This window comes from Lissotriton helveticus, chromosome 3_1, assembly GCF_964261635.1.
Source record: "Lissotriton helveticus chromosome 3_1, aLisHel1.1, whole genome shotgun sequence".
Classification (NCBI taxonomy): domain Eukaryota; kingdom Metazoa; phylum Chordata; class Amphibia; order Caudata; family Salamandridae; genus Lissotriton; species Lissotriton helveticus.
The window spans coordinates 1,793,340,088-1,793,365,840 of NC_136061.1; the positions used below are offsets into that span (position 1 = coordinate 1,793,340,088).

Consider the following 25,753-nt stretch of genomic DNA (forward strand, 5'->3'; position numbering starts at 1 on the left):
ACTCTAATGAAGGAAATGCTGCTGTGGAACCGCCACTTAATGAGAGAGGTGGGCAGAGAATGGGGGATACCAACATGAGCTAGGACAAATCATGCTTCTGTCACACAGCATGGACGCTGCTCTCTGGCTACCCAAGGTAATTTAAGGGTGGAGGCGGACAACAGTGATATCTTGAGTTATATAAGTTCTGTCTGCTGCATTCGTCACGGTCGACCACTCCCATTATGATGGACCATCTACAGAATATCAGGCGCTCTTGCCACTTCCTGAGGTGGTTTAATGTGTTTCTATTATCTGGATTCAATAGTTCATGTCCACCTTTTCTCTTGTGTGGTCTGTAGCTTGAGTTTGGGGTTCCTCAGGCATCCACCTTGTCCCCTCCCCGCTCCTTATTGTAGGTTGATTAACTTCTGGATGAACTTGTATGCCGCCACAACATATGCTCCTGTATGTATGGCAATGAGACTGAGCGGATTATTCAGTGAGGCAGGAACTATCAGTCAGACAAGTGTATTTATCTTTCCTTAAAGGATGTCGGAGTGTGGATGGACAGCCACTGGATAAACAAATGAAGTTTCTCCTGAAGACAACCCTTTCTTGGCGTACTGTTTTTCCATTAAATATGGCATTTAAGATTCTACATACGGCACACAAATATGTTCATGCTTGCTCTTTCATGGAGAACCAGATTCAAACCTACACCCCTTCAGGATCCCTTAGATCTTTCTTTCTTCACCTGTTGAAAATGTTCTAATTAAAGCATGCATGAAGTTATTTTCTTGCACTCACTGTCTGGACATTCCTTACAGTCAGAGTTCATTCTGTTGTCCAACTGTCCAGTTTACACAAGTCCTTGAAGACCTGCCTTTCACAGCAGTTTATTAAGTCTCTGTTCTGGATGCCTTTTAATGTCACCCTAGCACCACAAAATGTTTGCAAGTACACATGCACTATGAAAAGTTACTATAATATAACAGAAGTGAAGGAAGACAAAGGACAGGAGAAGTAGGAAAAGAAGAATGTGACAAGGAGACTGGGGAAAGGAGAGTTAAAAGGGTATGGGGAAAGAGGGGGGGTGGAGTCTGAAAGCAGACCAATACAGACCAGCGTTTCTTCACTATAGAGCACATGGAGCGGACGAATGAGGACCAGCTGTGCTACTAAGGCAACAATGATAAGTGAAGCAGAGCAGGCTTGTGTAGTGGCCCTGTCTCGTGGAAAACCTTACACTGCACGGACAACACTACTATGCATCTCCACCCAGGACCTCTACCTTGAAACAGAGCAGAATCCCCATGACAACCAACCATAGACCAGCAGCACCCATCCCCACCCCAAAAATGTGGGGACACTCTCCCACAACTAGCATAGATGATGCACAAACACTAGCTTAAGGCCATTTTACTGACCAGCCCAAGATTTTGTCAGAGTGCTAAGGTGGGTAACAGGGTATTAGTGAATAACAAAACCGCAAGTAATTTATTTTTATTGCAAACATTTCATTTTCTTGATAAACCCCAAAACAATTGATCTCATCTACTAAACTTCAAATCATTATAGACACCCAATACCTGTATTACACCCCCTTCTTTGTGTCTTCCCATAGTAATTCTGGCCCATGGCATTCAGGACTAAACAATAGTAATGTCTCAGCAGAAGACCGGAAGAATGAGATCTACACAGATGTCGGGGTTCGAGGGCTTCTGATGAATCATTAAAACAGTCCTTCCATCAACATAGCCCATTCATTCGTGGGTGATAGTCACAGATTTGACAATATTATGCTCTGTTAAAATCAGTTTGGGGCCACATTAGAGACTTTAGATTCTCAGAGTTTGTGAAGAGAGAATCTGGATTTCATTAAAGACACGGAGGCTGGCATTATGCATGTCTTTTATTGCCAGATCCTTGAAGCACTTTAAATGAAAACAGAACCAAACACAAATATTTTAGAACATCTTTGTAGTGTATATAACCCTCTTTACAGCTGCCATCCTCCTCTTTTTCAGCTGCTCCATTCCCATAACCTGAACCGTTTTGAAAACTTGCGATCAAAACCATCAACCAAACTTCTTTTTCCTTATTGCGCAACTGAAAAGTAAACAAAGATATGGCCAATATACATTGTTCTTTCAAATATTATTCTTAACATGTTTCACATTCTTTTTGTATTACACCATGTACTCTCTCCCTCCTCAACATTTACTCTTTCTGGGATGGAGTAAGGGATAATGCCAGCCTCCATGTCTTTAATGAAATCCAGTTTCTCTTCACAAACTGGGAGAATCTAAATTTCATGTCACTACCGGAGGCTGGCATTGTGCATGTTTAAAGCTGTGACAACACCACAGATGAGATGTTTGATAAGCTTCAAATAAAACCTTGCAAACACATCCGCATTAGACCAGTCAGCTACCCTCAAAATCTCTTCCAAGTGACCACCTGACGCAAATACCTTGCTTGCCATAGCTCTCCTTACAGAATGTGCACCAAACTTCTGCATATCAACACCTGCTTAAGCATACAGTACCTCACACAATGAGATATTGTTGCACAGCTTACAGGATTATAAGCAATACCATAGGAAATCAACAGGTGACTTACCCCACCTCTTCTGTACTCATCCATTCTGCTGTTATGCTCCTTCAAAGATCTTACCACACAAAGTTTCCGATGGATTTCATTGTCTTCATGCCTCATAATCTGAAAAAGCACTTCATCCAGATTATAAAACCTATTACGTACCTCTAAAGCTCTTAGATCTGAAACTCTTCTGAAAGGGATGAAGCACAACAAAGTTGCCATCTTACCAGACAACTGTCGTAAAGTTAAAAACGTATTTGCCGTCCATCCTTCAAATAAATTCAAAAGCAAATTGACCTCCCACAGACAAGTGTACCTAGACGTCGGCGGTCTCTGTATCTCAATCCTTTTCATGACTCTACAAATTAAAGGATCTCTACCTATAGAACAACCTCCTACAAGACCATAACCCACAGCTGCAGCAGACCTGTAACAATTTGTAGTCCTATTACTCAAACCTCTCTCAAACAATAAAGACAAAAAAATGTGAAAGCTCTACGGCAGATGTCCCCACGGGATCCAAATCCCTCTCCAGGCACCTATTTCTTCCATGCACCAACATATCTCTTCCTTGTGGCTGGAGCCCAAGATTCTCTGAGTAACTCCTGAGCCTGTTGTGAAAACCCTTCAAATTGGTTTCCTCCCCTGAAATCTTCCAAACAAGAAGGCTCAAAACCCCCTTCTACAACTAAAGGATGCAACTCTCTCTCTCTGGCTCTCCGAACAATCGGACATCTCGGCTACCTGATTTTCAACAGTACCCTCTGAATCATTGCAAATGGGGGGAATGCAAATCCCGAACTACCTTCCAATCCTGTTGAAAAACATCCACCACCTCTGCTTGTGGATCCGGCCTCCAACCGTCATAGCAGTCTAACAGATCAGTCTGTAATGACACAAATAAATACAACACTAGGGGACCCCATATTTGATCTATTCACTGAAAAATCTGTACATTCAACTTCCAATCGCTGTACTCCCCGAGATATCTTGAATTCCAATCTGCCATTGTATTGTCCAGCCCTGAAAAATACTCTGCCTGTAACCCTATCTTCTGTTCTAGAAAAAACTGCAAATTCGCCTCACAATCGGAGTCAGATTCCTTGACTTGCTTCCCCCTAATCAGTTTATATACCGTACTGCTGAACAATTGTCAATTTTTAACAAAGCATTGTTTCTCAGTTCCTACCCAAAACGCTAACACAAAAAGTCCTGCTCTCAATTTCAACCCATTTATTGTTTTCTAAACTCTCTTGCCAAGACTACCAGCGCCCTGTCTCCTGTTGGCCCAGACAAGCCCCCCAACCAACAAGCATTTGCAATGCAATAGGTCTCGCATTAGGAAAGTTTGAGCTATTGGTATTGTAAATGACAAATTTTGTATTTATGTGTTGGTTTTGAAAATAGCGAAATTAATAGCTTTGTCATTTACAATGCTAATAGGTATAGCTTTCGCAAATGTGACACCTATAGCATTTGTAATGCAATATGTGTTTTATTTACGTGACTTACATGTATTGATATTACAAATAAATGGCTTTTATTTATTTTTTAATAATTAATACTTAAATAAAAGTTATTGTAATTTATAATGGCAATAGCTTAAAGTTTTGTAAATAACTTTTGTGAAGATTATGTTCAGTGTATTTTATTGTGACGAAAATCCAAGAATAGATGTGAAATATTAACATCTTTTTTGTGACATTTATAATAAAGCTTGAAACATTGAGAGAACATATTTGAACTAGTTGTTGTTGAATGGTTGCACAGATTGATGCTGTGGTGGCGCTGAGTGATGATGTGGTGCCCCTGAGTGATGCTGTGGTGGTGCTGAGTGATGTTGTGGTGATGTGATATATAGAGTGAGGGCGATAGATAGATAGAGAAAGGGCGATAGAGTGAGGGCGATAGATAGATATAATTATGTGGCACTGAGTGGTATTGTGTGGAGTGTGTGTGTTGCATTCAGTAGAGTGTAATTATGGGGCGTGTAATTATGTAGCACTGAGTGGTATTTGGAGTGTATGTTGCATTGAGTGCAGTGTAATTATGTGGCGTGTAATTATGTGGCAGTGAGTTGTATTTGGAGTGTATTGTTGCATTGAGTGCAGCATAATTATGCGGCGTGTAATTATGTGGCACTGAGTGATATTTGGAGTGTATGTTGCATTGTGTGCAGTGTAATTATGTGGTGTGTAATTATGTGGCACGGAGTGGTATTTGGAGTGTATGTTGCATTGAGTGCAGTGCAATTATGTGGCGTGTAATTATGTGGCACCGAGTGGTATTTGGAGTGTATGTTGCATTGAGTGCAGTGTAATTATGTGGCGTGTAATTATGTGGCACTGAGTGGTATTTGGAGTGTATGTAGCATTGAGTGCAGTGTAATTATGTGGCGTGTAATTATGTGGCACTGAGTTGTATTTGGAGTGTATGTTGCATTGAGTGCAGTGTAATTATGTGGCGTGTAACTGTGTGGCACTGAGTGGTATTTGGAGTGTACTGTTGCATTGAGTGCAGTGTAATTATGTGGTGTGTAATTATGTGGCACTGAGTGATATTTGGAGTGTATGTTGCATTGCGTGCAGTGTATTTATGTGGCGTGTAATTATGTGGCACTGAGTGGTATTTGGAGTGTATGTTGCATTGAGTGCAGTGTAATTATGTGGCGTGTAATTATGTGTTACTGAGTTGTATTTGGAGTGTATGTTGCATTGAGTGCAGTGTAATTATGTGTTGAGTAATTATGTGCACTGAGTAGTATTTGCAGTGTATGTTGCATTGAGTGCAGTGTAATTATGTAACCTATAATTATGTGGCAGTGAGTGGTATTGTGTGGAGTGTGTGTTGCATTGAGTACAGTGTAATTATGTGGCTTGTAATTATGTGGCACTGAGTGGTATTTGGAGTGTATGTAGCATTGAGTGCAGTGTAATTATGTGGCGTGTAATTATGTGGCACTGAGTTGTATTTGGAGTGTATGTAGCATTGAGTGCAGTGTAATTATGTGGCGTGTAATTATGTGGCACTGAGTGGTATTTGGAGTGTATGTTGCATTGAGTGCAGTGCAATTATGTGGCATTGAGTGGTATTTGGAGTGTATGTTGCATTGAGAGCAGTGTAATTATGTGGCGTGTAATTATGTGGCACTGAGTGGTATTTGGAGTGTATGTTGCATTGAGTGCAGTGTAATTATGTAACATAATTATGTGGCACTGAGTGGTATTGTGTGGAGTGTGTTGCATTGAGTGCAGTGTAATTATGTGGCGTGTAATTATATGGCATTGAGTGGTATTTGGAGTGTATGTTGCGTGAGCGCAGTAATTATGTAGCATATAATTATGTGGCACTGAGTGGTATTACGAGGAGTGTATGTTGTATTCAGTAAAGTAATTGTGTGGCGTGTAATTATGTGGCACTGAGTGGTATTGTTTGGAGTGTATGTTGCATTGTAATTATGTAGCATATAATTATGTGGCATTGAGTGGTATTGTGTGGAGTGTGTGCTGCATTCAGAAGAGTGTAATTATGTGGTGTGTAATGATGTGGCATTGAGTGGTATTTGGAGTGTATGTTGCGTTGAGCGCAGTGTAATTATTTGGCATATAATTACGTGGCACTGAGTGGTATTGTGTGAGTGTATGTTGTATTCAGTAGAGTGTAATTGTGTGGCATATAATTATGTGGCACTGAGTGTGCACCTCTTGGCCTGCCCACTTGCCCAGACGTCAGTGGTGAACGGGGCTGCCCTCTAGTGTACAGTTCTCACCTTTGTGCCATCCTCTGGCTCCAAAAGGCCGGCTCTCGGGTGCGCTCCTTGGCCCCGGTGCACCCTGGTGTCTCTGGAGGGCCAGCACGGTGGGTGAGAGGGAGAGCACCGGAATGAAGATCTGCTATACCTCGGGCTCTGCGCTGGCGCCGGGGTCCCTGCAGACCCCCCTCTCCTCCCTGGTTCCACCTGCCAGAGTCAGAAGGCTTGCCATCTTGCTCTGCTTTCGCTCAGGATTGTGACCCCCAAGCCCTCTCAGCTTCTTAAAGTTTGTCTCTTGGGGGAGAATGGGAGGGGAGACTCGATGGGGGGCGGGGTTGCTCCCCAGATTCTATAGATATGCTAATGTGATCATCTTCCCCAGCTGTGTTGGTGCCAAGGCGGGAAGAAGCTTGGGCGGGGCCTGATCGAGGTTTCCGCTTCGCCCTGCCTGGGGGAAACTTTAGCTGTCGTTGCCGGTCTCCCATGCGGTGGAGGGAGACCGGAGTTGCTGCAAAAAGCCCCGGGTCCCAGGAGGGGGCCCGGGTGAAGGGGAAGCCGGTGGAGCTGCGCAGGGCTCCTGTATGATTGAGCGAGCCCCGCGCTACATGAGGAGATGCCGCCGCAGGAGCCCTTAAGAACGGGAGCTCCAGAGCAGACCGGCAGCCTACCGGTAAGTGGGGCCGGTGTTGTGGTAGCAGAGGGGGGCGTCGGGGCACATTGCCGGTGGCCGCGCCCCCCCCGCCCCCGTGTGCTTTCCCTCCCTGCTGGTGCCCGTGTTTAAGACAGTGTGCACGGCGCCGTGCTGGACGTGCGCGAACCACACGAAAAGCTTGTAACAGCCTCCTGTCCCTAATTCCCCCGAGACGGGCAGCTATACGTCTCTAGCTTCGGATGCTAACTCCAGCGAAACCTAAAATGGCTCACGCCTCTCTCCAACACATAATCTGAGCAGATTCCAAAAATCACACAGCCATTCCAAGCATTCAGATTGTCTAACCACCATTTCAATTCCTCTTGTACTTCCTCTAAGGGATGCGTGCGGTCTCCACACCACAAACCATTCCTCAATCCTTCTGCCTTTAATCTATGCAAGGACCTGTAATGCAACATATTTTATTATTATTATTTATAAAGCTTGTAAAGCGCCTGGTTACACTAGCTAGTGTCCCCCCGCGCTGAGTAGATGTACCTGGAAAAATGCCTATTTTGAGACTGAGAACAATCCCATTACTCTTGCCAATGCTCTCATGCTTATACACTGTCTTTTTTCAATACCCCTCATTTCTGTCTTTATCTACACCACCATTTTCTCTGGAAACATAATTCCAAGATCTGACTTAGTTCTTACACTAACTTCTCTCTGTTGACCAAATAATCCAGACCCTCCAACAGAAATATTACCAAATGTAGTTGCTCTCTCAACTCTTCCTGACTCTGAGACATCAAAAAATCGTCCAGATGACCCGTACAGACCAATCTTGGGTTGCTTTGGGAACGATCATTGCCAAAAAAAACATGGCCCAGAAGTGGGGATAGAGATATACCAACCCTAGGTGGGTGGGAAAGAGATATAGATAAATGTATGATACCAGATACAGAGGTTTATAAAAGTAGTGGATGTCTGCAGAAACTGGACCAAATGTGGGAGAAATGGATACACATAAGTGACACGTGCGTCTCCCCCACAAGTGAAATTAACAGGGGTGGCAATGGTAGGACTGTGGGGAAGTGAGATGATGAATACGCACGAGAATCAATACTGGCTCAGATTCATGCAAACTATGCTACATTGTAACATGTTGACACATACTAAATGCGGTTCTACTTTGCCTGAATGCTGTATGACTTAACAACCTTTAATAAAAAGATTTAACAAAAAAACAGAAATCGTCCAGATACACTATCATCCATATTCCTCTATCTCCGAGATATGCCGCTACCGGTCTTATCACCTTCATAAAACATCAAGGTGCTGATACCAGCCCAAAAGGAATGCATGTGAAATGATAAAGGGCATCTAAACATCTGAATTATAGAAATTTGTGACAATCCTCTGCCATCGGAAATGTAAACTATGCATCTTTTAAATCCAATTTCACTAACCAATCGTTCCTTTGCAAAATGCCTATTAATAGACGGATGTGTTCCATCTTGAAATGTCTGTAAACTAAATACCAATTTAGCTCCTTCAGATTTTTCACAGCTGCCAGGCTTGTCCTCCTTTTTGACCAAAAATATTGTACTTACAAAACTTTGTTCCACTTCCGGTACTTTCTCTATAGATACTTTTTGAACATTTCCTGCACTTCCATCATCCCCAAAACCGGAGGGTCTTCCTGGAAAGCCATCCGTCTTCAACTGTACTGAACTACCCTGAAGTCTATTGCGTAACCCTGAATCGTGAGTAATACCCATAAATCCCTTGCTAACATCTTCCAATTGCTCACATAAAACCTTAACCTTTCCTGGGGGAAAACCAAAATGTTTGCTCATACCTACCTTGAAACCCTTGTGTGAATTGCGCCCTTCTTCTGGGCTGGCCTGTTCATCCTCTTCGAAGATAGAACCCTGCTGCGGATTGAAATTCTCTGAAGGCTGCACGTCCTTGTGGTTGGGAGTGGGACCTTTTGAATGATCAACCAGGGAAATGTCCCCTTGCCCCATCCCAATCAAAAGTACGCCCCCAAACACCTCAGGGAGTATTGCGCCTTACCCAGGTTTGTGGTTCTGAAATTCTGGACCCTACTGTTATCACGATATCGAGATCCAATACCCGTGCCACAAAATATCAATATCCCATGACGAATTTGGTATCAACAGACCGGTAATGATTAGGACATCATTCCTATGCATTTGCGTCATGATCGAGGAATGCCAACGCCCCTAAATTGTAGTTTCTGTTCCGACCCCTCAGACTCCATTTTGTAAACGGCATCCATCTTGTGTCTTGCCCTCATGATAAGTCAATTGAGTAAGGTCGAGCTTGATCTAAAAGGACACGTCCACCTCTCCCTGACTTCCCCCTGACCTGTCTCAACTGACTCCCTTGCCTCCAGCCAAACCTGTTTGGGCAGCTCCTCGCCCAGGGGCCGAATACGATAGCATCAATGCATAACATACCACAAACCATTCACCGCGTACAGATCATGTTTTCTACACACACACACCTGTCCACGCACCCTGTTTATGTCCAGTTTTAGGACTAGGAGGTGCCCTTCTTTATTGGGGTTTCGTCGATATCTGATGGGAGTTCCGGGCCTGACCGGGTAATCTATCACGAACTGGGCGTCTAAAATATGGGCTTGCCTACATGACTTCGCTCTTTGTATTATTGTAGAAATATGTGTACAGCCATATCATAAACTCAAGAATTCTTGCTTGCAGCTATTATTTCTGTATATAAGGAGAAGGCTTGTTCTGTAAAAACGAACAGTCTCCTGAGAACACACGATCCGCGTTTGTCGTGCTTCTAGGACACATGTTACTTGGTAGCTGCCAATAAAACTTGATCTCTGACTGCGACTAGAAGACTCAGTGTTTCTGTGGTCCGGAACAAGGGAGAACTCAGAGGTCTTCGGGTGTCATCCCCTGGCACCACCGGGTTCTTAAAAACCCGGCACCTCAGTTGGGGCCCAACTCGGGGCGGTATCAAGCGGCGACGGTCCAAGCCAGATGTTCGTGAGGAGCTTCGTGTGAAAATTCCAGAGGACGGCCAGCCACTTCAGCGACCCCTGTATGTCGACGTGGTTCCGAAGGTCTTTGCTGCGAGGTTCCCCGCGTCCCGACGGCTACGAAGGACTGCTGCCCTGCTATCGCCTTGTTTTGGACCCAGTGATCCTTGGTAGAGCGAAACGATAGACGAGTCTTCTAGCGACGTCACTGATCTTCAAATACTTCAGTTAAGTATAAGTGGAGCGTCTCCCAGTCCTTAGTTTGATCCTTAGTTTTTGGTATCCTTGAGATACGCTTTGATTTGGTACTTGCAAGCCCCAAAGCCGAAGGACTCGTGTTTTCACGAGAAATATCGTAACAGATAATCCTTTGAAGTTTGAAGCTAGACTAGTGAGCGAAGATGCCTGGTTTTAGCAGACTTGGAAACTTGTTTTGTCTTGGTTGTAGTAAGGACTCCCGATTAGAGGATTCTTGTCCGGTTCCTCCGATTGGAACTCCAACGTATGAGCTCTATGTGAAGCATGGCGTAGGTCCCATCACATATAATGAAGTGTGGATAAAATACACCCGCAAGGATGGTGTTTTAAAATGGCCCCAATATGGTAGTTTTGACTCAGAAATATTAGACAACCTAGAGGTCAAATTGTTCAAGAAAAAAGCTCGGCCGGCGATGTTAGACTCTTTTCGCTTATGGCGCAAAGAAGCCAAACAGAAAGAAATAAAATTAGCAAAAAGGAATAAAAGAGGTATGTCAATGGTGCAAGCTGCCGTTGCATACAGGGATAACGAGGAAGAGCAAGAAAGCGAACAAATACTTAGGAGCAAGAAACTAGCAGTAGATAAATGTTACCCGATGTTACCAAATAAGGGACAAGGTCAAGAGGAAAGATCCGAGAAAGATCCGTTAATGTCCCAATTATTGAACTCGCCACCGCCGTATGCGTTAGACGCTACCGCACCACCGAAGCATTTTACTATACCGCGCCCCGGCGCACGTAACCCAGCTCTTGCACGAACGCCAGCTCCTCTTCAGCTGGTTTCTACTTCTCCGGCGCAGCCTTCTCAAGGGCCGCCATCTTTGCTACATACTCCATCTACTTCTACCACTTTGCCTACAGCTCCAACTGTTCCCTATGATACTACGTCTGCCACTGTTTCGACTTCCTCTGCTATGGCCTCGATTTCTTCTTTGCCTCAGCCTGTCTTTTCCGATGCACTTGCCCCTCCGCAAGGTTCTCCTTCTATTAGACAAAGAGTGACAGGTACCGTCACTGGTCTGCTTTCACCTTTCTTCGGGTCGCCTAAAACGACCCCTAAAACAGAAGATAGACAGTTACGTAGTCAACTGCCTGATTACGAGGAAAGAAAAGTGCTGAATGAACTAGTACGCCAATGAATTGCGGATACTGTTAGATATGATGTTCAGTCTGTTATGGAAGTTTTCAGTCAATGGAATGCACCCACTCAGAGATACGTATTCGAAGAGATGTGTGTATATATGTGCGAAGATTTGGAGACGAATGATCCCAAATACACAATGGACGAACTATGGCGTACGCGTTTTAAGTTCCATGAAGGTATGATTATAGGTGCAGATGTTGAGAAAGCGATAGAGTTGTTGTTCTCTTATAGGAGTAAGGGAAACGTCTCTAGATCATTGCACGAAGACGACGTATCAGGTAGGAAAAGAGCGAGACAGTACCCCATGAGAGAGGTTCCTCCGGTTTGGAGGGAAGGCGATGCAAATGTAGTACCGCCAATTCTGCCACATTTCCAGCGTGTATGGGTACATGTCCCCAGGAAAAGATCAGAAGTTTTAGCGCTCAAGCAGACACTACCTGATCCCCGTAAAAACCCGACTGGGTATTATAAGGAGTTATCGCAAACTGCAAGCTCATGTATAATGAATTTAGCGGATGTAGACATGTTGTTTGGGAATGTTGTTCCACATCCTTTATGGAGTAAAATTCGTCATACGGACCATGACCAAGAACTAGGTGATTCATGGGCTAATATTACCGCTATAGATGCTAGACAAATTGTTGGTTCTAAACCTGAGCCGTTAATAGCCGAACTTCCCGGTAGGATTATAGCGTACATGAAAACAATAATGCCTGAAGTACGCGTAAACTGGGACAAGCTATCTGCGTGCAAGCAGAAGAAAGATGAGAATGTGTCTGACTTTTTCACGAGATTTGAGGAGACTTTCACCGATCATAGTGGTCAAGATATGGCTACCGAGGGTGGTCAAAGATTGTTTGTAGACAAATTCGTACATAATTTGCTTCCTGAACTGTGTACTAAACTAAAAGATTCAGAGAGTGCTTGGGCTGTCTCTACGTCAGCGCAGATTTTAGCTACAGCCCAGTACTATGAAAATAGGCGCAAAGACGAGCTAGATAAGGTAGACAAAAAGACTAAAGATTTGAAAACTAAGGTTCTTCTCCAGCAGGCCTATCCGCCTCGTATGGCTAGTCAGCCCAATTATCAAACACAACAGCAGTATTCGAGAAACGCGCAAGGAAACGAGTTTTCCCATCAGCGTCTTCCGTATGGCCCGAATCAATGTGCGTATTGCAAGGAAGAGGGTCATTTTAAAAGTAATTGTCCGGCTCTTGCGCGACGTTTAAACGGTGTTTCAGGTGTAAGGGGAAGAGGTGTTCAACATGCCCCTAGAGGTAGGGGCCTTGGAAATTTCTCCCAGAACACAGCTTCTTTTCCGCCTCAGAATTCCATGAACAGCTTTGACCAACAGAATAATGCATCGTCTAGGTCAGCTCAGTACTATGCTGACGACTATTACACCGAACACGAAAATGAGGGTAATGATTGCTAGGACAGCCATGGACAAAGAGAGGGAGTCGTTTCAGTTCCAGTAGATCAGAATGGACCTTATGTCGAGGTAATTACCTCAGGAGTGTCAGAGCCATTTCTGCTGGATACTGGTGCTACAAAAAGTTCTATTATGCACTCAAAACTTCCTGGCGCACCTTTGTCTGGCGAAATGAATGTCTCAGTAGGTTTCTCTGGCGCCCCTGTTAGAAACCCGATCTCTAGTCCCATGTCCCTTTCTGTTGGCCCATGCGAATTAGAAGCACCCCTCATTTTGACAACAGGTTGCGGCGAAAATTTGTTAGGTTTGGATTTACTAAAGAGGTTGTATGCAACTTTGTACTGTTCTCCCTTGGGAGTACAGCTTACTTTAGGTAAGAAAGTCGTTTCTCCAATGTATGTGTCAAAAGAAAATATTGCAACTGAATTGTCGTGTCTTCCTGATATACTTTGGGCTAATGGTTCTAATGATGTAGGTCGTTTGGAGATAGCACCGTATGTCATAACATTGAAAGCCAACGTTAGGTTGCCACGTATTCCCCAATACAAAATATCCAGCGAATGCAAAAAAGCGTTGTCGACGATTATTTATGATCTGATTGACAAAGATGTCATCGAAGAAACAACAGGAAATGTTTGTAACAGTCCAGTTTTACCAGTCTTAAAGCGTACTGATCCTTCACAGCCCCCTGTGTACAGTTGTGTGATTGACCTCAGAGAAGTGAACAAGGTAGTTATCCCACAGTTTCCAGCTGTCCCCGACATTACTGCTTTATTGACAATGGTTCCAGCTTCAGCAGCTTGGTTCTCGGTGATTGACCTGAAGAACGCTTTCTTCAGCATCCCGATTGCTGAGGAGAGTAGAGATATTTTTGGATTCAATTTAGGAGGACGAAGCTTCCGCTTCAAGTGCGCTCCTCAAGGCTACTGCGAAAGCCCATCAATATTCAGTCAGGCCCTGAAAACACAACTGGACACTATTGTTCTGCCAGATGGGTCAACTCTGATTCAGTATGTGGACGATCTGCTGATCGCTGCAGACACTGAAGAAATTTGCAAACAAGCCACGTTGTCATTATTGCGTCACTTATGTGACATGAAGCACAAAGTCTCTCTTTCCAAACTACAATTTTGTCGACAAGAAGTAACCTACCTAGGTCACATCTTATCGAAGGAGGGAAGGAGACTGACACCAGAAAGAATACAGGCAATTGCAGAGCTGAGTGCCCCAAGGACACATAGAGAGGTTCGAGCCTTCTTGGGCATTACATCGTACTGTAGACAATGGATACCGAATTTCTCACTACTAGCCAAACCCTTGCTGGCACTACTCTGTAAAGATACGCCCAATCCTATGCCCTGGTCTGAAGATTGTCAGACGAGTTTCCACGAGTTGCGTGATGCATTGTGTTCGGCTCCGGTGTTGGGAAACCCCAACTACAGTAAGCCTTTTACATTATACGTCCATGAGAAGGAAGGTTGTGCATTATCAGTCCTAACACAACACTTTGGGGACAAGCAGCGCCCATGCGCGTATTTTTCGGCAACTCTAGACCCTGTGGCTAAAGCCCTACCAAGTTGTCTGAGGGCTACCGCCGCAGCAGCTGTCTGCATTCGACAGTCCGCTGGATTAGTCATGAATAATACTCTGATCGTTATGGTCCCGCATGCAGTAGACATTTTGCTAAACAGGACGAAGACACAACATCTCACTAGCGCTCGACTATCCAGTTACGAACTTACACTGTTAGCAAGTCACATCCACATAAAGAGGTGTGATACACTCAACCCCGCTACGCTACTACCCATCCCGACAGAAACAGACGAGATTGAAAAACATGACTGCTGCTTTAGGACAGAAGAAGAGACAAAAGGGAGAGTAGACTTGCAGGACACTCCCCTTCCTGAATGCAATGATACTTTATGGGTTGATGGTTCATGTTTCAAGTTGCCAAATGGTGATACGACTGCAGCCTATGCCGTAACAACATTACACACCATTATAGAGACCGCGCGCATTTCCCACAATTCTGCACAAGCTGCAGAGCTAATTGCACTTACAAGAGCATGTGTGTTGGCGAAAGGAAAGCGAGTGAATGTGTACACTGACAGCCAATACGCCTTTGGTGTGGCTCACAGTTTTGGGAGATTGTGGCGTGAACGTGGATTCCTAACGTCACATGGTGCAAAGATACAGCATGGTCAGCTAGTTAATGAGCTCCTCGAGTCACTGACCTTGCCACTACAATTTGCCATCGTGAAGTGTAGTGCACACAAAAAGATTCAAGACGATGTTGGCCGCGGGAATGCATTTGCAGACGAGGTTGCGAAAGAGACTGCAAGGAACACAATGAGTCAGATGTATGTTGTAGGTCCCGCTAGATGGATTACTGATGTGGGAATGTGTGAGGACACCATCGAAAGCGTGAAATCTATACAAGCCGAGGCAACTGAGAAAGAGGTGAATGAATGGAGAGAAAGTAAAGGTAGATTAGATGCGAATGGTTGTTGGGTCGAATTGTCAGAACACCAGCGATGGCTATTACCTAACGCCTATGTACTTGCAGTAGTAACGATGGCTCATGGATTTGCGCACATCAGTTCGAAAGGAATATGTAAGCTATTGGCCCCAGTATGGCAGAATAGTAATATCCCAAAATATGCAGAGAACGTGGTCAGAATGGTATGTTTGAAGCATAATCCCGGTAAGGGAACCCCAACTCCAGCTGGTCATTTTGCGCCTCCAACGTATCTGTTCGAGGTTTTGCAGCTCGATTTCATCCACATGGAGAGGTGCAACAATCTGAAGTATGTGCTCGTTGTTGTTTGCGCTTTTTCAAGGTGGGTGGAAGCGTACCCCCTTAAGGACAATACCGCCTTGTCCACTGCCAAAGCCCTTGTCAAAGAGTTCTTCCCTAGATTTGGTATGCCTAGAATTGTCTGGAGTGATAATGGAAGTGAATTCGTAGGACGCGTGATGAAGAGAGTGTGTGAGTGTCTAGGCATACACCAAAAGTTCCACGCTGCAAATCACCCCCAATCAGCTGGATTAGTAGAATGCTACAATGGCACATTAAAACTCAAATTAGCCAAGATCCAAGCCTGTACAGGTCTTAAATGGCCTGACGCCTTGCCTCTAGCACTCTTGTCAACGAGAATGACCGTCCATTCCAGATTAGGACTTAGCCCCCATGAGATAGTGTTTGGCCGCCCAGCCAACGTCTGGGGTGTGCCAAGGCCAAAGAAACTCAGCGAAATAGAACACCCCGTACTGCTTGACTATTTGTGCGAATTGACAACTAAATTGCGTGTTTTACACCAACAGGTTCACAGTTCCTCTCCGCCAGCCTCTGACGATCCAGGTCACTCCATCGAACCCGGCACGTGGGTCTTGGTGCGGAATTTCCAGCGCACAAACAACGGACAGCCGAGGTGGACCGGACCATACCTGGTACTTCTTTCCACGAGATCAGCCGTTCGGGTGGAAGGCAAAAAGAACTGGGTGCACGGGACCCATTGTAAACGGGTCCCTCTACCCCTCCCATACGACCGGTGGGTCAATGAAGGACTTTCCGACTCGGAGACAGAATCCATACCTCACTTCATCCCTTTCAGCGATGCACATTTAAAAGAAACTGGTACCGAAAAGGAGTGATCATATTTTACAAGGACTTGTGCCACCGTCAATGCAGTTGGACACTACCGAACCGGAGACATTGTTTGAAGACCACACCGTACCTGGGAAACGACGATACAATCTACGGTCTAGACAAAAAGACTAATAAAAAGCAAATTAATGTGATTTCCCTTCCCCAAAGAACTATTTTTGATTTTTCAGCTCTCTCGCCCAGGGAACTTGCTCATTTTTGATTTTCGAACCGCCATCCGGTTCTGCTGCTAGGGTCGCGGTTGAAGTCTGGGGAGTGCAACTGGGGACGTTTAGGTCAACGGTTCTGGTTGGTCCAAGGGAGTTACCCCGGACTGAACAGAGCGCACTCCCTGGCAGAATCAATCTACCACCGCGGGCAGCAACTAGAGGATGGAGTTTCCTAGGGTAAAGAGACCTATCAGATTCACGAACATTGAAAGACAACTATGCACTGTACTGGCCAAAAGAAGGTTTTTGATAACATGTATTTTAATGTTGTGTAGCATAACGATGTTTTTGACTGGTTATACTCTATTCGTATTCCAAGTTACTTTTTCAAATGACACCAGGCCACCACCTCCTCCTACTATCTCTCCACACTCCTTTCACCCTCTACCTGAACACGAGTCTGCCAGAAGACTCGAATTTGTAAACAACTCATTCATTCAACTCCTACACCAACACCAGTCCATAATGAACACATCGAACTGTTGGATATGTGGACTCATGCCACACACGACGGATAAGGGTATCCCATACTTCATCCTGCCATTCAGTTATTATGGTTCTCTGTGGGCTTTCCAGACCATGTTCCTATTCGCCTTAGAACCATACCCGACCCGTTCCACTGAGAGCGATTCCAGTAACAAGGCACTAGTAGCAGAGATAAGAAATATGAGTAGGGAGTTCGACACATATCAAACGATCCCCAAAGATGAACTCACTCCATACAGTCGTTGGAACATAACTAAGAATGGGATTTCCCTGAGTAAGGGACAGACAGCAAAGAAATCCCGCCCAGTTTGGATAGTGCCCCACAAAGGTCACTTATGTTTACAAGGTACCGGTAGGGATCCCAAAGCACAATTAGGAAAGAGCATATGCACGGAAACATATGTGTTCGCTTCCCGAACTTCCCCTATATTCTTAGCAGCCAAAGGCACGTATTTCGTCTGCCACGACCAAGCCTATACATGGTTGCCCCCTGACTTCTCAGGTACATGCTTCATCTCATTTCTGCTGCCTCCCACCTACACGGCCAGAGCAGATTACCATCGGACAAGGACAGCTAGAGGTGTTGTGAGTAAAGACGACACCGCGAGTCAGGAATTTGCAGACTTCGCAAAGGGTTTACTGCCATTTTGGGGGCCTATGGTGAACAGCAGGAATATTCGCCAGTTATCGAGGATAGTTGAATCCGCCGTGATTACAACGGCCGGAGCCCTTCACAACTTGACAACCGAGCTTCAGACGGATCGACTTATGACCCTTCAGAACCGAGTTGCCCTAGATATCATACTCGCCGATCGTGGTGGTGTATGCAGAGTGATCCAATCTAGTTGCTGTATTTTCATCCCTGATAATGCACCGACAGTGTACCAGGCCATCTCCAAACTACACGAAATATCTGGTTCCCTTCACGTGGAAAAAGGAGATTGGTCCTTTCTAGGGTGGTTCTGGGGCCTGATCACTGCCTGGGGATGGAAAACACTGATATTCGTTGGGATGATCTTAGCGCTTCTGTTTATGTTCTGCCTGTGTGTACAGTGCGCTCCTGCACTATGTGGCCTCTGTGCTACCTCATGTGTAAGGAAGCCTGTGTCAAGGGACGAACTGAGCAACAGAATGATGCTACAGCAACATCTCCACGAATTCATTAATACAGATTTAGACTCAGATTAACATGAGTTATTGCCTTACATAAGGGCAAAAGGAGGGTCTGTGGTTCTGAAATTCTGGACCCTACTGTTATCACGATATCGAGATCCAATACCCGTGCCACAAAATATCAATATCCCATGATGAATTTGGTATCAACAGACCGGTAATGATTAGGACATCATTCCTATGCATTTGCGTCATGATCGAGGAATGCCAACGCCCCTAAATCGTAGTTTCCGTTCCGACCCCTCAGACTCCATTTTGTAAACGGCATCCATCTTGTGTCTTGCCCTCATGATAAGTCAATTGAGTAAGGTCGAGCTTGATCTAAAAGGACACGTCCACCTCTCCCTGACTTCCCCCTGACCTGTCTCAACTGACTCCCTTGCCTCCAGCCAAACCTGTTTGGGCAGCTCCTCGCCCAGTGGCCGAATACGATAGCATCAATGCATAACATACCACAAACCATTCACCGCGTACAGATCATGTTTTCTACACACACACACCTGTCCACGCACCCTGTTTATGGCCAGTTTTAGGACTAGGAGGTGCCCTTCTTTATTGGGGTTTCGTCGATATCTGATGGGAGTTCCGGGCCTGACCGGGTAATCTATCACGAACTGGGCGTCTAAAATATGGGCTTGCCTACATGACTTCGCTCTTTGTATTATTGTAGAAATATGTGTACAGCCATATCATAAACTCAAGAATTCTTGCTTGCAGCTATTATTTCTGTATATAAGGAGAAGGCTTGTTCTGTAAAAACGAACAGTCTCCTGAGAACACACGATCCGCGTTTGTCGTGCTTCTAGGACACATGTTACTTGGTAGCTGCCAATAAAACTTGATCTCTGACTGCGACTAGAAGACTCAGTGTTTCTGTGGTCCGGAACAAGAGGTCTTCGGGTGTTATCCCCTGGCACCACCGGGTTCTTAAAAACACGGCACCTCAGGCTGGTGAAGGTGGACAAATACTTCCCCATGCCCTTCAGTAAACGTTTTCCAAATAAATACCTGTTTAAATCTTCCGTAGGTTCTTTCTTTGCAAAATCCCCCGATTTAGGGCTAATTCTTATTAATATTGCCTTATGCCTTTCTGCCATCAAACCCGCATTGGCGTTATCCAGCAAATAAACTGTCCTTTGAGACCAACCTTGAAATAATCATGATCCACCTATACCAATTTTACTCTTGCTTTCTCTGCCATGTCCAGGCCCCATAATATCCAGTAACCTATCTTGGCAGTGTTCAATGCCCTTTCAAGTTAATTTCTGGGGTCACCTCCCATCTAAAAAAAAAAACTGATGAGACCAGGATCTAAATCAGGAGTTGTGCAAGCTTGGGCTCCAACCACGGGGCAAGAGCACTTTGCCCTCATGACTGCCCTAGCTTCCTTCTCCAACAGCCTTTTCACCCATAGCTTAATGAAATTCGCTACATGAGTAAGCGGCCACCAATCGGCACTCCTGGGATGTCTAATCATCTCTGGATTAAACATATCCTCCCCCCCCGTGTGTCCTTTACAATTCCTCTTACTTTTCTTTCTTTCTCACTCTTATTCCAGCCATCATTGACAGTCATCCAGGATGAACTCGTTGTAATCATCATTCCCACGGTCATGGCTATACACATCTTCAGGAAAACCCTGGTTCTCCTTTGAGCCTCTCTAGACACAATCCTGTTTGGCTCAGGGCACCCCCTTCTATTGTGGCGCTAGGCTTAACTTTTTCATATGACAGGAATCTACCACTAAGCTCTACATTTTTTCTCTTCACATTTCTTTTTCCATATCTTCTCTCCTTAACTCCTTTGTCCTTATCCATGGAACAATAGTAACCCCCTGACACATCCACTAATTTCCTCTTCCTTCTCAATGCTGTTTCCAAAACCTCCCTAACAGAGGCCCTCACCTCCTCTTGAACCATCTTCCTCAAAGATGTGCCCCATCTCCTCTTGAACTCACACCTTTTTCACTCATTGTTATTTTTTTAATACGTTTTGTAAATCACCAAACAACTACTATTGATTCCCTTCAAGTAATGGCCCACTTTTTTTTTAAAAAAAATGGTTTTCCACTGTTGCTTCTCACACAAATTACCATGTCAAAATCGCTGAAGCAAAGTCCGCCAGCTGATTTGATGGTTTGCCTGCGTATTTACTGAACTAAAATGGTGTCTACCATGAGATTGTCTCATAAACTTGTGCGGTGATGCCAGAAATAAGATTACAGAAGCCCCAGTGGAGCAAATATGCTTTCTGATGCTACGTCTTCAGATTCTATGGAGACAGCCTGCAAGGCCCTCGTTGTGACGCCTCGTGCACATGAGCTAGTATGCAAATCGAACGAATGTTTCATGCAACCACCCGCTGCAAACGTTGCCCGATATGAGCCCCTAAGGTAAAATTAGACCACAACCTGTATACAATAAATACCGCTTACATCTACAACATAAAATCCTATATCGAATCCCATAAAATGTTTTTTTTTTTTTACACACGCCTATTACCATCTGAAACCAAACATGCCTTATTAGAACATTGAAATGTTGAGAGCTCCATAGAAGGCAATGGAGTTCTCATGGAGTGCTCCGGGTTTCTAATGGCTAGTAAAAGCCCGGAGCTCCAACATTCCAATGTTGTCTTTCACAGCTGTTGCTGTGGTCAGAGGCCGTATGGAGCCAGAGGGGATTTCAATCCCCTCTGGCTCCAGGAGGCCTTTGTTTTATTTGTTAGAACATTTTGCCCTCTAATGGTGAAATGTTCTAATAGACTTACAGTCCTCCATAGCTAGGCTGTACTGGCATTGAAGTCCCGCTCTATTGTTAAAGGCCCGAGACGCTGGTATACCTGGCTACGGCGGGCTACAAGGCTATATTAATATTTATACAAACTGCAATTCCTTATGATATTCCTACCACTACCGCACATAAAAATCCTGACTCAAATTATTAAATATCATACTGAATACGCTCTCTCATGTCTTTAACCACAGCAGATAAAAGAGGATGATGGCTGCAGTGAAGAGGGTTATATAGGTTAAAGAGACATTCTAGCTCTGGAATTTTTGTTTTTGGTTCTGTTTTGCTTTAAAGTGCTGCAAGGACCTTACAATAAAAGACATATGCATAATGCCAGCCTCGGGTCTTGACATGAAATTTAGATTCTCCAAGTTTGTGAAGAGATTGTTTGGACACTGAAGCCTCTAGTTTTCACCACAGTTTTAATTTTACTGCTCTATTACCCCAAGTAGAACTATTTTGTCTAAAAGAAATATCTTTAGCAAGCACAGACTTGTACAACTGTGATAACCTGTGCTTTTCTGTGCATTTGGTCCCAGTCTTTGCACCACCTCCAAAAGGTAAGCAATGAATGATGCATAGCACCTACCACTGCAGTCGAGAAAACACAGGGTGGTTTGGTAGACATTTGAGCTGTAGTATCCAGCATCCTGGGCCAGAAGAAAGACGAGGCAGGTTCCCCTTAGACAATGCTAAGTGCTCTCAAAAAACATGCCTCTGGAGACAGATTCACAAATCACTCTGGTAGTTGTATACACTTTCAATGGAACTGCTGTTATTAACCTTATCAGTCAGTCTGCAAACACCCTTGTCAGTCCGTGATAAATACACACAGTCCGTTCATATGTAAATAATCAATTTACCTTAGTTTCCTTTCTGCTTCGAATAATCCTGGATGGCTACTTCCACATGCACAGACTGCATATATGTAAACACAGGCAGCCTTACCAGTTATGTCTCATGTGTCTCGCGGCAGTGTGTCTTTCTGCTCCTATGCTGCTTGATGTTGTATAGTCAGTCTGTATGTGTTGTGCTTACCTTGAGTGTGCTCTTCAGTGTTCGCACTGCATGCGCTCTATCGTTTATCTGAGGGTCCTTGTTGCGTTTGATAAAGGACTGGCGTAACTGCTCCCTGGTGAGAAGCCGCTCCTTCCCAATGAGGGAAACTCCGCCCTGCTTCAAGCACTGGAAAAGCACCTCGATGTCATCCACTGGTGGATCTGCAATATAACAAAATGCATCAGGGAGGGGAGCTGAGAAGAGGCTGAAAATATGAAGCCATGGACTGCAGATCCAGAGGCTATAGAGAAAGTAAGGGGTTACTAAGTCTGTCTCCCTAAGAGGAAGTGGAAACCAGATACCTAAGAGTGTAAGTAACCAGAGAAATGTCAGAGTCCGAAGGAAACAGAGAGGAGGCTAAAACTGTAGAACTCATTAGTATGCAACACAAGAGGCATATGTAAAAGAGGTGCAGCATGGTGGAAAGGAGGCCAGGCTGAGAAATTATGGGAGTGTGGTACCACAGAATCCAGGAAGAGGACCAAGGACCACATGTTATGAGATGGTGAGTGTAGGGGTGTTGGACAAAATAAGGATGCAGACACCGGAGGTGCAAGACTAAGCAGGCACCTGAGAGGACACTAAGGCTCTCTTGTCAGTGGCTCAAAAAAAAATCCCCATTGTTTCCTTCCTCACGATTATGCGGTTAGATATGGAGAATGCTCTTGTTAATATTGAAATGGATGCATGCATCAATGTAAATAAAATCTCATCTTTATTAACAAAATCGCCTGCTGTGATCAACCTTCACTTGAAAATATGTAGTCAAGCAGGCCCGGAGACCAAGGCCCTCGATTGCTGATTGATAGGTCACAGGTGGGAGGAGGTGTAGTTGGCAGACAAACACTTGGGCAGGAAACTCTTAATCAATCCCACAAATAGGTGCAGCAACAGTACAAGGGACACGGGGGATTGCAGCAATAAAGCACACATGAACAGAGGTGGTAAGGGACCCTAAAACACCATAGAAAGTCAGATGCCATATGAGTTATGAATACATAGTCAATCAGGACCTAGCAGACGTAGTGATCATGCACTCCCATGCCAGACTTCTGGAAACATTATCTAATGGCAACATTGTGTCCATGCATGATCGAGACCCACCTGTGGTAACCATTAGACAATTAATTTAGGACTCCAAGGGCAGCAACCAACTTTCCTCACCATAAATGGTACGCAGGAAACTTTAATAACCCATCATGTTTTGTATAAAAGAAGGACGCGTGCTGATTGTCAAATGAGACAGTACTCGTGCCTTGTGCCTGTAACTGTTCTCCTGGCGGTAATGTTTAAACAAACTGTTCCTGTTTTGCAAAACGCCTCTTGTCTTCTGTTATTTAATGGCTTTCAAACTCAAGTAACACTGTCAATATCATGGCATTGGATAGTTATGCTATTCCAAGGGAAGCCTTCGATATCGTGGCACCAATGAATGTCAAGACATTTACCAAAAATAGAGTCTCTGCCCCCCAGTTCTCAGCAAAATAAAGCACTGAAGCAGAAATTAGATCAGCCAGTCACTTTTCTAATGAGCTACTTAAAGAGGTCACGGAGCTCTCCAATCCGCCTGCTCAGCAACGTACGGATATTTCACAAGCTTTCTGTGATAAATTAGCCAGTTTTTTTTTTTTTTTAGAGGTAAAATTCAAAATACATATTCAGAATTTAATCACTTTGATGTTCTGGAAGACCTTTTTGAGGCTCAGCATGTTTCCTCTCATCACCCTATGCTTCTTGCTTTTTCTCGCATTTCAGCTTTTCAAATCAAGGACTGTCTGATGAGCACAAAATCTGGCTCTCCAGCGGATCATTGCTCTCCCAAAATTATGCAACTTGCAGAATATCTGCAGAAGATTTTCAATCATATATTGGAAACATGAATCTTTCCTAAACCATGGAAAGAAGACTTTGTCATCCCTTTACCAAAGAACCCAAACGCTGGCCTAAATGTTTCAACCTTTCTCTCTGCTGCCCAATCCGGCTAAAATTCTAGGCAAGTATATTAACCAGGAACTGGTTCAATTCATTGATACCCAGGACCTCCTGGAACCCTCTCAGAATGGATTTAGGATTGGGCATAGCACTGAGACTGGGATTATTGCGGCAGGAGACTGTATCCAAGATAGTTCGACCAGGGTGGGGCGACTATCCCACTGATGTTGGACTTATTGTCCGCTATCGATACATTCTTGCCCTTCCGACTACAGCATGTTGGAGTGGACTCCACTTCCTTGGATCTTTACTTCTTTACAGACAGGGTTCAAATAGTAAGCTGCAGAGAATTAGGGCTAAACCTTTCAGCCTGCTGTGTGGTGTGCTGCAGGGAGCCTCTCCCAGGCCAACCCTTTCATCCTTTTTGTTTCCACCATGTAGTGCTTGTGCGATCCTTCGGCTTCCAGGTTCTGTCTTATGTTGATAACAAGCAAATTATAGTGTCCATTACTGAAAACATTACTCTGACGGCAAACAAATGTAAACCCCGCATTGCCAGCATTAGTATCTGGATGAAAGACAACTTCTTAAAGTTAAACACTGACAAAACTGAGGCCCTAGTGTTCAGGGCCAAGCAATCCACCTAGTCCAAACTGTGGTGGCTGGTGGCATGTGGCCTGCTACCAACCCCTGTGGAGTCAGCCAAAAATCTTGTGGTTCTCTTCGAATATTTCCTTCATTTTGATTTGCAGGTTAGTTGTACTACTAGCACATGCTTTTATATCATTCGAACTCTGAAAGAAAATCTTCTCTTTTATTCCTGCTAAACGTTGCAAATCAGTAGCCAGTGCTTTGATCACTTCACACTTAGAGTACTGTAATGCACTTTACCTTAACATTAATAATTTTACTTTGAATAAACTTCAAGTTATTCAAAATGATGCAAGTTTCATTTCAAACACCCCAAAATATCTCACAGTGAGAGAAGGCCATTGGGCTCTTCAATGGTTGCCGGTTAGAAAGGGTGATCTTCAAAGCTCTCTATACGGTCCGTCTTGCTTTACAACATAAAGGAAAACGGCACATCAGATCATCTTTTCCGTGGTACGTACCAAGCAGATCACTCAGATCAGCATTTAGCAGGAAGTTGATGGTTTCAAGAGTCTGCAAAGCTAGATGGTGAAGACGCTCTATTTCAGTCGCTGTGGTGAAACTTTTGGAACATTCTACCAGCTCATGTTTCAGAAATGGAAACTTTTTCATTGTTCTAAAAACACCTTAAAACTTGGCTCTTTTCTTCTTAATTCCCCCAACAGCAGGCACATTTTAATTGATTGGCTTAAAGCTTTGACATCTTCAAGTTTAGTGTGCTTTATAAATTCACTTTTCATTTCATTTCACCATTGTCAGTAATTGCCGGAGGGGGAGATAATTGAGAATATGAGTTTTTGGGGAATTACTTGGGAAATAGGACTTACTGTGCTAATTTCTGCATGCTTTGCCTGGTTTTTCACATGGAGTATGCCTGCTTGCAGCAGGTAAAATCTCAGCATGGAATACCACTGCGCAGCTGCGTACATGATAAACTTACATTTT

The 25,753-nt window shown here is 44.3% G+C and overlaps 1 protein-coding gene across 1 annotated transcript in view; it reads right to left on the reverse strand.

Moving 5' to 3' along the window:
- The window catches only part of CNKSR1 (connector enhancer of kinase suppressor of Ras 1), a 424,353-nt gene that overhangs the window by 20,052 nt on the left and 378,548 nt on the right, over positions 1 to 25,753 (reverse strand). Inside the window, exon 20 of the mRNA XM_078682672.1 lies at positions 22,205 to 22,386. Coding sequence (XP_078538798.1) covers positions 22,205 to 22,386 — 182 coding nt within the window. The remainder of the gene's footprint in view (positions 1 to 22,204; positions 22,387 to 25,753) is intronic.